At 42.5% G+C, this 14,655-nt stretch overlaps 1 protein-coding gene across 1 annotated transcript in view; it reads left to right on the forward strand.

Moving 5' to 3' along the window:
- The window catches only part of CFAP47 (cilia and flagella associated protein 47), a 245,919-nt gene that overhangs the window by 142,100 nt on the left and 89,164 nt on the right, over positions 1-14,655 (forward strand). Inside the window, exons 27-28 of the mRNA XM_087966888.1 lie at positions 7,397-7,497; positions 9,548-9,679. Of these exons, the coding sequence (XP_087823014.1) occupies positions 7,397-7,497; positions 9,548-9,679 (233 nt within the window). The remainder of the gene's footprint in view (positions 1-7,396; positions 7,498-9,547; positions 9,680-14,655) is intronic.

The following is a 14,655-nucleotide window of genomic DNA, read 5'->3' on the forward strand; positions in this document are numbered from 1 at the left end:
TCGTAACTTGGATTTTCAACAGGTCTGCCAGTTCTTCTCTTTGTCTCAGTAGCATGTTCTTTGTCAAAATCTTTGTTTTGTCTTTATTTATTTTCAAACCAGCCACCTCACCATATATCTCTATCTTTTCCAATAACTTTGGAGCTGTTTCTAACCGATCTTCCAAAATAAAGGCTAAGTCATCAGCAAAAGCTTGCAGTTTAAATTCTTCCTTTTTAATTTTCATTCCTTTTATGCTTTTATCATCTCTAATATTTCTATTCAACACTTCCAAAGTCAATACAAATAGCAAAGGAGATAGGGGACATCCTTGTCTTGTGCCTTTTCTTATATTGATAAAGTCTGTAAGTTCTCCCTCCATCATTACCTTTGCTGTCTGTTTATTGTATATGGCTTCTATTACTTGGATAAATTTTCTGGCAAAACCCATCTGTTCCAATAGTAATAACATAAATCTCCAGTTCACGTTGTCAAATGCCTTTTGAGCATCTAGGAATATCAAAGCCATTTGCTTTTCAGAGTGTGCCTCATAGTATTCCAAAGTATCCAAGATTACTCTCATATTGTCTCTAATTTGTCTCTTTGGCAAAAGGGGGGGGGAGGCTGATAAAGAAATCCTTTCTTGATGTAACCTGAATATATTTAATCTTATATCGAATTTGTATAACCCACACATGATACAATGGAGGGAAAAAAGCCAGATGGCCAGAACTATCACCTCTGAGAGGCACAGCCAGGAGATGAGAAGATCATAAAAATTCCACAGTGAGATGTGTCCTGGGTGTTACGAACTAAGCAAACTCATTCATCAATAACCATACTAGCTTTACTTCAGCAGCAGGCTCGTAATCCTGCACTTCTGATTGGCCCACGGATAAGCGAATCGTGATTGGCCGCCTCTGGCTGACCTGATTGGCTGACAGCGGGCCGTCTCTGATTGGACGCTTTTAGAGCGGTTAATTCAATTTCATTGGTTGTTGTGACAGCAGCCAGCTCTATAAAAGAGCTGCTGCTGCCCAAGTTGTTGCTCTGTTCTGAAGTCACTATTAAAGAGTTGAGTCACTATAAATGTCTCGTCTCTGTTATTGCGCCCACTCCTCCAGATCTAACACTGGCGACGAGGATGGGATGCGGAGACGATAGAGCTGACTGAGCACTTGCTGAGTACCGAACAGAGCACGTGGCTAAAAGCGCGCCAACAACGGCAAGATGACCAGCGGCGCCATACCACCCGCTCCATTTGACCCGGCTAACAAAGACTGGGACTCGTATATAGACAGGTTCCAGATGTTCCTGGAGACCAACAATCTGAAAGACGCTGCGCCTGGCAAGAAACGAGCGGTCTTCCTGACCCATTGCGGGCCTGCCGTTTTTAAAATGGCTAAGGCACTTGCTAAACCAGCGGAAGTTAAGACAATGGATTGGGATACCCTCGCACCAATCCTCCGGGCCCATTATGCACCCGCGGTGCCAACACTTATCCGAAGACACGAATTTTACCAGAGGGACCAACGGAAAAACGAGAGCGTTGGAGACTTCATCGCGGACCTCCGGAACCTGGGAGGCCTCTGTGGTTTTGCAAACCTCGAGGAAGCCATGAGAGACCGAATAGTTCTGGGATTAGATGACCACACGGCGCAGAGCAAGATCGTGGCTAAAGGGGACATCGACCTCGCAGATGTCATCGGCGACGCTACTGCAGCAGAAGCAACCAGGAAGTCGGCCGCTCGAATGCGCCGCACCAACGCACCGCTCCACCAACTCGCCAGTGATACTACGCCTTTTTCCGAGAGGCACTCAACAACGGCTCACCATGAAGACCTCGAATCCTCGTCTGATAGTGAGGAAGAGGAGGTCAACCGACTCAGGTCAGAGCGCGACCAGCAAGACCAGAGGAGCCAGAAACCTTCGTGTCAATGCACCGGTTGCGGGGCCAATCACCCGCGATCTGACTGCAAATTCCTCGACGCACTCTGCCGTTCCTGTGGTAAGAGGGGCCACATCGCAAAGGTCTGCAGAAGCAAGCGAGGGTCAAGTCCAATCCGAAGAGAAAGCAACTTCCGCCAAACAACGGGCAGCCCACCTGTAAATCGGGACCGCCTGAACCACCAATGGAACCACTATAACTACAGAAATAGAGAGCCTGCTGCGTCAGCTAGACAAGAAGAGGCGCATCAAACCATTACCATTGGTCACGCATCATCCTTGGATGCAAGAAAGATCCGAGTGAAGGTCGCCATTGAGAATCGTCCATGCGTAATGGAAGTAGACTCAGGATCGTCCCTATCAATGGTCTCATGGAAAACTTTCAAACAGCTGATCCCTGACATCCGTCGCCAGGACCTCAGCACCCAAAAAATCATATTAAGGGACTTCCAGTGAAACAGGATTCCCGTTGCCGGTTCCCGCCACGTCCAGGTGTCCTTCAAGGACCACACCGCAACTCTGCCTATTACCATCGTCGATCGAGACCGGCCCAGCTTGTTGGGGTTACAGTGGTTTGCTCCACTGGGGATTGAACTAGCTGGCATTCACCAGACCGGAAGCAGCAACTGGGAAGTGGCCCTCGTCCAGGAGTTCCAGGACGTGTTCACCGAGAAGCTAGGCAAGTACAAGGGATCCCCCATATCGTTTAGCCTCAGCCCCGAGGTTGCGCCCATCCGCCTTAAGCCTCGTCGAGTGCCTTTCGCACTCAAGCCAAAGATTGATGAACAATTAGACAAATTAATAGCACAGGGGGTGTTGGAACCGATCGATCACGCCCGTTGGGAAACCCCGATTGTAACACCCATAAAGCCTGATGGATCGATAAGAATTTGTGGAGATTACCAGGCCACCCTAAATCACACGCTTCAGCAGAGCGCTTATCCCGTACCTGTGGTCCAACACCTTCTTCATTCCTTGCGAGGTGGAAAAATATTTGCAAAATTGGACCTAGCCCAGGCATACCAGCAACTACCCGTAGATGCAGAGACTGCTGAGGCCCAGACTATAGTCACGCACAGAGGTGCGTTTAAATGTAATAGACTCCAGTTCGGAGTGAGTGTAGCACCAGGCATTTTCCAAAGCCTGATGGAGAGACTGCTACAAGGCATAAAAGGGGTCGTGCCTTATTTCAATGACATCTTGATAGCTGCCCCCAATAGAGACGTATTAGAGAAATGACTCAGAACGGTTCTCTAGAAATTCAAAAACGCTGGTTTGAAAGTAAAAAAAGACAAGTGTCAACTTTGTACTGAGAAGGTTGAATTCCTTGGGTACCTTCTTGACAAAAAGGGAATCCATCCTACTGAAAAAAAAGTAACTGCAATAAAAAACGCCCCAAGACCCAGGAATAAAACAGACCTCCAAGCCTTCCTGGGACTCATTAACTTTTATAATATCTTCTTGCCCCAGAAGGCGACTGTAGCTGAGCCCCTACATAGACTACTCGACAAGAAGGCTTCCTGGGTCTGGGGAAATCGGGAAGAACGAGCATTCCAGCAAGTAAAAGATATCTTAACCTCAGATGCTGTATTAATGCAGTATAACGAGACTTTGCCTTTAACTGTCACCTGCGACGCTTCCCCGTTTGGGGTGGGAGCCATCTTAAGCCATGTCCTACCAAACGGAAATGAGGCACCTATTGCTTTCTTTTCATGAACTTTATCAAAGACTGAAAGAAACTATAGCCAACTCGATAAAGAGGCTCTCGCTATTGTATCCGCTATTAAACGTTTCCATGAATATGTATATGGCAGACCGTTTACCATAATAACCGATCACAAGCCATTGCTTGGCATTTTAGCGGGAGACAAACCAACTCCCCACATCTTATCACCCAGAATGACCCGTTGGTCAGAGTTTCTAGCCGCATACGATTATCAACTGCAACACCGCCCAGGGAAAGCCATTCCCCACGCTGACGCCTTGAGTCGTTCTCCACTACCGGAAGCCATAGACGATCCAGCTCCAACTTTAACTGCACTCCAAATTGAAACTCTCCCTGCACCACCCCTGACTGCACGAGACATCGCCGCGGAAACAAAAAAGGATCCTGTATTCGCTCGAGTCCTCAGCTGGGTGGAATGAGGTTGGCCTGACAACGAACCCAATGACACCTTCGCGTCTTTCAAACACCGACAGACAGAACTGTTCTCCCAGAAGGGCTGCATCTTGTGGGGAGACAGAGTCGTCATCCCAGAAAAATTACAACATACAGTTCTAAAACTGTTGCACGATGGTCATCCAGGCATCGTGCGAATGAAGGCATTGGCAAGAAGTTACACGTGGTGGCCAGGTATCGTTAAACAGATAGAAGCCTGGGTGGCCACATCCAACAAGTGCCAGGAGATCCGCGCTGCCCCACCGAAGGCACCTCCAACTGAATGGGACGCACCTCGTGGTCCCTGGTCCCGCATCCACATTGACTTTGCGGGACCCACCAAGGGACACACCTTTCTCATAACAGTGGATGCCTATTCCAACTGGCTCGAGGTCCACAAAATGAAGAGCACCACCACAGAAGCCGTCGTTAAAAAATTAAATAGACTATTCGCTACGCACAGATTGCCTGATGTTTTAGTCTCGGATAATGGTCCCCAATTCACTGCCCTAGCATTTGAACAGTACCTAGCCGACCGGGGCATCCACCATGCCTTAACTTCGCCGGCCCACCCTGCGGCCAATGGCAGGGCTGAGCGAATGGTCCAATTCATAAAAAAGACCTTGCACAAGATGGAACATGGAGACATTGACGACAAAGTAACCAGAATGCTTCTCCTCCAACACATCACCCCGCACAGCATTTCAAACAGAACCCCGGCCGAACTTCTGATGGGCCGGAAACTTCGCTCACACCTCGATCACCTACACCCAACCTACATGCCAGAAAAACCTTGCGGTTCCAGCAGCAAGTGTCGTGCGTTCAAGGTAGGCGACTTAGTCTTTGCGAAAAACTTCTCGGGTGATCCATTGTGGGTCCCCGCTACTATAACTCAACTTATGGGCCCTAGATCTTACCGTCTACAAACTAACGATGGGAAATTATGGAAGCGCCATATAGACCAACTTTGTTCCCGATTGGCACCTAACCCTATCTCAACCCCTGAATCTCAAACTGGGGGGGGGGGAGGGAAATCGAGGGGGCCGAAATAGAAATAGCAGATGACCCAATAATTGAAGCCCAGCAGTCTGCACAACCAACCATGGGATACTCACCTTCCGGAGGAGGACCAAGCCGGGTGATTGCTTCGCCGCAAAGCAGCCCGGCCATAGAAGCAAGTCCAGGGAACCCGGATGACAGCAGAGAGGACAGCCCTGAGTCCCCGAGCGGAGTAGTGGAACCGTCTTCGCCACCCGGTTCTACAAACAGCCCACCGGAGCCAGCGCCAGAGCAGAAACCGGTGGAACAGCGAAAATCGAATAGACAGGTGAAACGGCCTGCCTACTTGCGAGAATACGTCACCCCACCCCTCAGACGGAACCTAGGGGGGAGGGGTGTTATGAACTAAGCAAACTCATTCATCAATAACCATACTAGCTTTACTTCAGCAGCAGGCTCGTAATCCTGCACTTCTGATTGGCCCGCGGATAAGCGAATCGTGATTGGCCGCTTCTGGCTGACCTGATTGGCTGACAGCGGGCCGTCTCTGATTGGACGCTTTTAGAGCGGTTAATTCAATTTCATTGGTTGTTGTGACAGCAGCCAGCTCTATAAAAGAGCTGCTGCTGCCCAAGTTGTTGCTCTGTTCTGAAGTCACTATTAAAGAGTTGAGTCACTATAAATGTCTCGTCTCCGTTATTGCACCCACTCCTCCAGATCTAACACTGGGAATCTCTGGAAAAGTTCATTCTAAAAAGGGGGTGGGGGGAAATTAGGTATGCCCTGGGAAACTGAAAAAGATCATTCCTTGAAAAAGGGGAGGGGTTCTAAACTCCCTTATGTATCCCTGTATGCCTGAGAGACCTCAGACGCTGCTTTGAACTCCTACATGAATTGTCTCATCTCAATAAAGGATTCCTTTTTGATACGTTTTGATGTGTTTTCAGAAGTTCATTCTAGTTGAGTGAATGGGAAAAGTTCTGTAGCCTGACACTTTAGAAGAGTGTCAGCATATATCATCTGCTATAGGGTTTTGTTCAAAAGTTAGTATATAGAAAGAAATACTTTCTTTAAAATGACACAAGAAATATGTTTGCAAGATATGTGGAGAAAATTAAATCCAAAGAAAAATCAATATACATTCTACTCAAATAGACACCAATCATGTTGGAGGTCTATAATGAAGCTCTGTTAAAGGCCAACCTCCCCAAAACTTGGTCAGAAGCAAATATTAGTTTAATACCAAAAGAGGACTCAGACTTATAAACAGATAAAAAAAAACTATAGACCAATATCATTATTAAATGTAGATTACAAAATATAGGCCTCAATAGTAGCAGAGAAATTGAAAAGGCTTCTGAACGAATTTATACACCCAGATCAGAATAGTTTTCTACCTAAAAGACAAATCAAAAATAATATGTGAATTATTTTGAATACATTGGATTATGGTGAATAGATTGAGTGAATAATGGTTGTAATTAATGTGTGTATAAGGTTTGCTATTTATATTTAAAAGAGATTCTACCCAGGCAGTACACTGCCATTGTGGATATGGAAATTTTATATATAACAAAGAAAATCGCATAATAATAATAATAATAATAATAATAATAATAATAATAATAATAATAATAATAATAATAATAATAATAATAATAATAATAATAATAATAAAAGAAATACATGAGAATTGTTAATTTACAAGCTTGAGTTAGAAATGAAATGGTAGTGTGGGTCTATATAGAAACCCCATTTGAGCTTTAAATTGAATGATTAGAGCAATAAAACTTTATCATTACAATTATCCAAGATCAAAAAAGTTTATTAAGGTGGTCAAAATTCATCACATTGCTGTACATGAATTGAACTAGGGAAAAATCTAATAATTCACTTTAACTGTAGTTGTTATTACAAGGAAATCAGTATGGGGCGGGGGGAAGATAAGTATATTTGAAAGAGATTTGGTCAAAATAGGAAGTGTCACATAATATTTCATTAAAAAAACATTTAACTTAAAATGCAGTGAAAAGCAGTTTTGGTTTCCCAGCTTCCAGCTAGTCAACTGATTTACAGTCTTCTAATAATTTTACATTCCACAGTTCTCCTCCTTCCTAGAATGACAATCTGTTATAAAAGTAATGGTGGCAAACATGTTTTATTTACTTGCAAACATTTTCAGTATATAATGCACTGTATGCAGTTTTGCATGGAGGCCAAGACAGTGAGGAAACAGAGAATTTAATTATAAAATTCTGCTAATGCCTAGGAAATATTCAACTATGTTTTTAATGAAAGTTATTCTATGTTTAGATTCTCAATTCAAGTGTCTGCAACTGCAGAGAATTGCCTTCTTACAGCGTATCCCTACTTGGCCTGTCATCTTACTAACCAACAAATTGTCTTGGAAAGTGGTGAGCAGTTTCTGATTTGTTTTTATATTATTCTGATTAGTATTGTTTCAAATAATTGACATATCTGTTTCTTTTATTGTTTTTGGTCACCAAAAGTCTTCATACAAAGTACATCCTGATGGATGAGACAGTACTGAAAGTTATAAAAGTAGATTTGAAGAGTAATAAATGATTGAGAATGCTAAAATAAGGCTGGAAGACATGAAACAGTGGGATGAAATATGAAATAAATAAGATTGCTATATACAAAGTTTAAAATGGATGTTAAAGTTTTCTAGTTCCAGAAACAATGATTAATCTACATTTTCTACAATGCTGAAACGTAATGAAGAAATATAAAATAAGGATTAATAATTTGTTTAAACGAAATAAACATCAATACCCGGGAAGATACTCGAAAAGATAATAAAAAACAGATCTGCCAACATCTAGAAACAAGTAAAGTAATAACTAGCAGCCAGCACGGGTTTGTTAAAAACAGATCATGCCAAACCAATTTTATTTCATTTTTCAACATAGTGACTAAATTAGTAGACCAGCGAAATGCTGTGGACATAATATACTTAGACTTCAGCAAGGCATTCGACAAGGTAGACCTCAACCTACTTTTTGGTAAGCTAGAAAAAAGTGGGATAGATAGCACCACCACCAGATGGAGTCACAACTGGTTGACAACCCGTAGTCAATGAGTAGTCCTTAATGGGTCTAAGTCTACATGGAGGGAAGTAAGCAGTGGGGTGCCACAAGGTTCTGTCTTAGGCCTAGTATTCTTCAATATCTTCATTGACGACATAGATGAGGGAATAGAAGGGGAATTTACCAAATTTGCAGATTATACTAAGCTGGCAGGAATAACTAACACCCAAGAAGATAGGCTCAAGATCCAGATGGATCTTGACAAACTTCAACACTTGGCTCTATCTAACAAAATGAAATTCAATGTAGAGAAAAGTAAAGCCCTACATTTAGGCAAAAAAACCTAAATGTACACATATAGACTGGGTGAAACCAGGATTAATAGCAATAACTGTGAGAGGGATCCTGGAGTCTTAGTGGTCAACCAGCTAAATATGAGCCAGCAATGTGCAGCAGCAGTAAAAAAGCTAATGCAAACTTAAACTGCATTAACAGACGGATACAATCAAGATCAAGTGAGGTACTAATACCACTCTATAAAGTCTTAGTAAGACTACACTAGAGTACTGCATCCAGTTTTGGTTACCACGCTATAAAAAGATGTTGAGACTCTAGGAAGAGTGCAGAGAAAAGCAACCAGGATGATTACGGGACTGGAGACTAAAACATATGATGAACGGTTACAGGAACTGGACATGGCTAGTCTAGTGAAGAGAAGGAGCAGGGGAGACATGATAGCAGTCTTCCAATATTTGAGGGGCTGCCACAGAGAATAGGTCAAGCTATTTTCTAAAGCACCCAAAGGCCAGACAAATGAATAATGGATGGAAACTGAACAAGGAGAGATTTAACCTGGAAATAAGGAGAAACTTTCTGACAGTGAGAACAATCAACCAATGGAACAGCTTGCCTTCAGAAGTTGTGGGAGTGCCATCACTTGAGACTTTCAAGAAGAGATTGGACTCCCATCTGTCAGAAATGATGTGGGGTCTCCTGATTGGGCCGGGGGTTGGACTAGATGACCTACAAGGTCCCTTCCAACTCTGATTATCTGTTATTTGATGTATCTTAATAATTTTAAGTATTTCACATCTGGTTATAGCCTAATGCTTTAGCATTAGTGTTTAAAGAATTTTCACTAATTGAAATTGTTCTTTTTTTTTCTTAATTACTGAGAACATTTATATTCTTACTTTCAAAAATTCCAAATTATTTTCTTAACAATTTAGTTCCCTGACATGCTTAGATCTTAAGAATTTATTGTGAATGTGATGGATTAGCATTAGCTTATACTACTTTGATTTCATGATATACAGTATTTGTGCATATTATACAGTTAAATATTTTAGAATGTACTTTTAGAATGAACTGAATCCTTCATTATGATTTTTGTGTGTGTTTTCATCATACTTAGATTCTAATAAGATAATTTACAGCACTGGAGATACTTTACAACATCCATGCTACATTCCTGGAACATGTATACAGACTTCTTCCAGTATTTTTAATCCTGTTACCAACTCTGATTATGAAAATTCTGTTTCAGGTAAAATTTACAAATGATCTCTAAAATGAAGGAATGATTGAGAAATATGGATGAGCATCCCAAGAGTTATTTGAAGATAGTAAATTCTGTGCTCCTTTCTAAGACCGCTAGCTATAAATGGCACAGTTATTGAACAAATGGGATATTTATTTGGGAGGTCTGATTTATAAAGAAAAGTTCATTAATCAGATTTTAATTTTCTCAGTTTTTAAATATACACTAGTGTCAAATAGTTTCATCTTTGGAACTAAAGATGCTTCAATAAGTAGTTCTGGTTGTGATATACCAAAATAGTATAATTCTGCACAATGGATATTAAAAATTATATTGAAAGTACCAGTTGACATTTTATGTATTAGTAATATTAATATCTGGAAGAACAATGAAAAATTGTTTCTTTGGAAGATTTCTGCCAAAGAAAGCTTATATGAAGGAAAGTACCATTCAGGTACCATCTGGTTTATTTAATTCAAAATCTGTTCTTTGAACCTTGCTTGGGAATTATTAGTCAGCCAGTAGAACTGATAGAAAGAAAGAAAATGAAGCTTATTTGCTTTTTGTAATAGTTTCAAAGGGAGACCAATATAGAATGAATTATAGTAATCGAGACAGTTAAGACATGGTTCATCATAGCTAAATCAGAGCATTTCATAAAATACTAATATTGGAACACCAAATCTTATTTTGTACAAAAGATCTTCTGGCAAGAAACAAGTTATTGAGGTAATTCCCCGTTAGGAGAATGAACGCATACAGGGAGACGTATTGAAAGTAGTGTTTGAATAATACACACACAGCACACAGATACACTGTACAGTAAATGTAGGTTTTTACTTCCAGAAACTTTTAAGGAAAGTTCATACATAGTCCAAAGTCATTCACAGGTAAGATCAGTCAGTTTTCAGTCCAGGGATAATCCAATAACAAAGTCCAGTGTCAAAAACAGTTCAGTATCAGACTTACATCAAATCCAAGAATATCAGTCAATTGGAAGGAAAAATGGAGGAATGGCAATACTCTCCAACAGAAGGAAAAAGAGACTCACTGAGGCTTCTTCTGAGACTAAGACAACCCAGCTTTCTGGCTCCATCTTATGGCCGTTTGAGAAACTATACCCAATTACAGTTTTTTTGCATTTTCTTAAAGATACAGTATTAAAATGTCTATCCTGGTTTATATATTTCCAACCCAAATAACTGTTAGGTGACTTATATTCCTAACACAAGTTGCTAGACTCTTCACTAGATCTAATAATACTTCATAGTGAAGGATCAAAGTGAATACAAACACTTCTAATACCAGCTGAAAATTCAAACTGAGATCATTGCTAATTGAAATGAACAAAATGTTTGCCAGAAGCCAGATTACTAGAAGCCAGCATGGACTTTTTAAAAATAGGTTATGCCAAACAAACTTTATTGCCTTTTTTGATAATGTGATTAAATTAATGGGTGAAGGAAATGCTGTGAATATAGGATACTTAGGCTTCAACAAAGCATTTGATAAAATAAGTCACAACCTACTTCTTGGAAAGAGAACAATGTGAGACAGACTGTATCACCACCAGATGGATTTGCAGTTGGTACTCATCATGTAGTCCTCAATGGAAGTACACCTATGTGGAGGGAAACAAGCAATGGTACTTCTGTTTTGAGTCCAGTTCAATCACTTCATAAATGACTTAGATCAAAGGATTTAAGGGGTTTTCATCAAATTTGCAGAAGACATCAGGTTGGGGAGAATTGCTAACACTTTCAATGATAGACTCAAGATTCAGAACGACCTTGATAGAAGAAAAGTAAGAACCTACATTTAGGAAGCAAAAACCAGACGTCCAAGTACAGGATAGGCAGTACCTGGCTCAACAGTAATATCTGTGAGAGGGATCTAAATGTCCCAGTAGACCACCACTGAAGTATGAGCTAATAATGTGCTGCAAGCTGCCAAACAACAACAACGACAACAAACCAGCAACAATAACAACAATTCAGCTGCATCAACAGAAATAGCATCAAGGAGATCCAACCTGAAAATAAGCCGGGGGGGGGGGGTTGTGAGTATAAGCTTCCATATCTGCAATCAAATTATCAACTTTATCAACAGACATAAGCTAAAATACACATTTTATAGTTGACAACAGAAGAAGGAGGGATTTCTGACAGTCAGAACAATTAATCAATAGAACAATTTGCCTCCCAGAGTTGTGGAACGTTGCTGGAGATTTTCAAGAAAAGATTGGACAAACATTTGTCCAGGATATTATATGGCCTCCTGCCTTGGACAGGAGGTTGGACTGGAAGACTTCCAATGTCTCTCCCAGCCTTATGCTTCTATGCTTCTACGAAATTCTGCTACAATACCCAGATTTCATTCAATATAATAATGTCCATCCATCCTATTTCCAGCACTAATACACCCCTATTAGAATCCAAATAATTTTTTTCAGATAACTTTATCCATGATGCCTCTGATAAGGGGTAGCCCTTCCACTTGATTAAATATTGGAGTTGTCTCCTGTGCCACCTTGAATTGAGGATTTGCTGCACTTCATAATGGGTTTGGCCTCCTATGACCACGGGATCTGGGGGCTCATGAGGTAGGGGCCTCAGCGTTGATCTGACCATGGGTTTTAATAGGCTACTATGGAATAACGGGTGTATTTTCCCAAACAATCGGGGCAACTTCAATTGCACAATGACTGGGTTGGTGCTATGGGGAATGGTCCCATGAACTTTGGCCCCAATTTCTTGCTAGGGAGTCAACCTCAGATATTTGGTGGAGAGATAGATCTTCTCCCCCAACTGGAATGGTTGTTGCTCAGTGTTTTCTGCCTATTTCTTATAGGTCTGTGCAGCTTTTGCCAGTGCTTTTTTTGATATTCTCCCAAGTTGCTTTCAGCGTTGACATCCAATCGGTCAGGCTGCCAGAGGAGGGGGGGTCCCTTGGCACTGGGATGAAGTCCATGCCACTCACTACTTTGAAGGGGGTTAGTCCCGTGCTACTGTGAACAGCATTATTGTATGCAACCTCCGCAAAAGGCAGGAGGTCCATCCAATTGGGCTGCTGATAATTCATGTAGCACCTCAGATGCTGCTCTACCATGGCATTCAATCTCTCTGCCCACCCCCCACCCCCACCCCCCCATTGATGAAAGGCCAAGCTAAGACCCTGGGACGATCCAATAGACAGCAGGAACTCCCTCCAAAATTTGGCTGTGAATTGGACCTCTCTGTCTGAGATAATTCTCTGTGGTACTCCATGCAGGTGGTAGAAGTGCTTCAGGAACAGCTTGGCTAACTGGCGGGCTGAGGGCAGTCCGCTGCAAGGTATGAAATGCGCCTGTTTGGAAAATAAATCTATTAAAGTCCAGATCACCATGTTTCCCCCACTTTTTGGCATCTCCACTATAAAGTCCATTGCAATCTCCTCCGATGGCCTCGTCGGCTCCGCTACCATTTGTAGCAGTCCAGGGGGTTTTCCTGGTCATTTTTTCATCGTGGCACAGATGGTGCAACTTTTCACATAACTGTCCACGTCTTTCTTTATGCCAGGCCACCAGAACTGCCTCCGAGCCAAGTGTAGTCTTTAAGAACCCAAAGTGGCCTGCCAGTTTGGCATCATGGCTCCTCTGAAGAACTAGGGTAAAGACCTTCCCTTTGTCCAGGTGGGATAGCATGTCCTTCATGAGCAGGAGGGGGTATATGTACACACAGTCCATTGATCACTCTAAAGTCCACGCATAATATCATAGTTCTATCTTTTTTTCTTTGAACAGGACTGGGACTGCAACTTGTGGTTTGGCTGGCTCAATGAAACCTCTTGCTAAGTTTTTGTCTATATATTTGCACACATTTGCACATTTCTTGCATTTCCTGGGGTGTCATGGCATATATTTGGGGTTTTGGTAGTTTTGCCCTAGAAATGATTTCTATAGTACTGTCTCATGGTGGGGAGGTACGATGTCACACTCAGACTCGCTGAATACTTAAGCGAGGTTTTGATATTCTTTTGGGATCTGTCCGACTTCTGGGGTTTTGTCGGAGGTGGCTGCCAGTTCTTGTGAACCCTCTGGAAGAGTTCTCTGTGTGAGCAGTACTTCTATTTGATGGTGAGGAAGGGGTTGGGGTCCCTTTGCTATCCTCAGTTTGCAGCTACCCCCTTGCCTCTGTCATTTTGGGAGCCACTATGAATCAAATGGTTTCCCAGTGATCTTCTAGCTCTAGTCTCACTGGTTCGGTTAAGTGAGTGGCATAGGCTCCTCCCAACAGGGAGCCATCTACTTGTTTGAAATGGATCGGGTGGGTCAGCTTTTTCATTCTGATCCCCAGTTTCAGGACCATGGTTAGGTTGATCAGGCACCTAGTGCAGCCTGAATCTATTAGGGCTTGGAAAATCCCCTGAATTCCTGTTTTGGGGGCCATGAGCCGTATTAGGAAGACGAAAGGGGGAACCGGTCCACTCACCATTGGGTTGTTTTTGCCATCGTGGTCGCTGTCATAAGAATCTGGCAACTGATCACTGTTGCCTGAGATTGCCCCCCCCCCCCTTCGGCTGGATGGGGAGGGACCTCTGCTGCCGGAAGGGACAACTGGGATGCCTTGGTCTGGGGCATTGTTCTGGTCGTGCTCTAGGGTTGGTTTCAGACTTGGTTTCAGGTATGAGGTTGTGCACACCCTTGCCATATGCCCTACCCCCCACATCGGTAACATTTAAATGGATTTTGTGAGAGTGATGGTTTCAGGGCGGGTCATCATGCTGTGGTGTCCTGTCGGCTGGGTGGTCTCTGATCTGGCTACCCTCTCTCTTTGGCTCCCAACGGCTTTCTCGTATCATTAACATGTAATGCCCCATCAACTTTTATGGCCACTCGGAACCACTCAGAGAGTTGTTTCGGGATGTCCCGATAGGCAATTACTTTGTTAATTTGCTTGTCCAGGCTGGTTCTGAAAAAATGAACCAGCATCCATTCAGGCAAA

The sequence above is a fragment of the Notechis scutatus genome, chromosome 5, assembly GCF_049901735.1.
Source record: "Notechis scutatus isolate UNSWTSFEM ecotype Mainland chromosome 5, rNotScu1.2, whole genome shotgun sequence".
NCBI lineage: Eukaryota > Metazoa > Chordata > Lepidosauria > Squamata > Elapidae > Notechis > Notechis scutatus.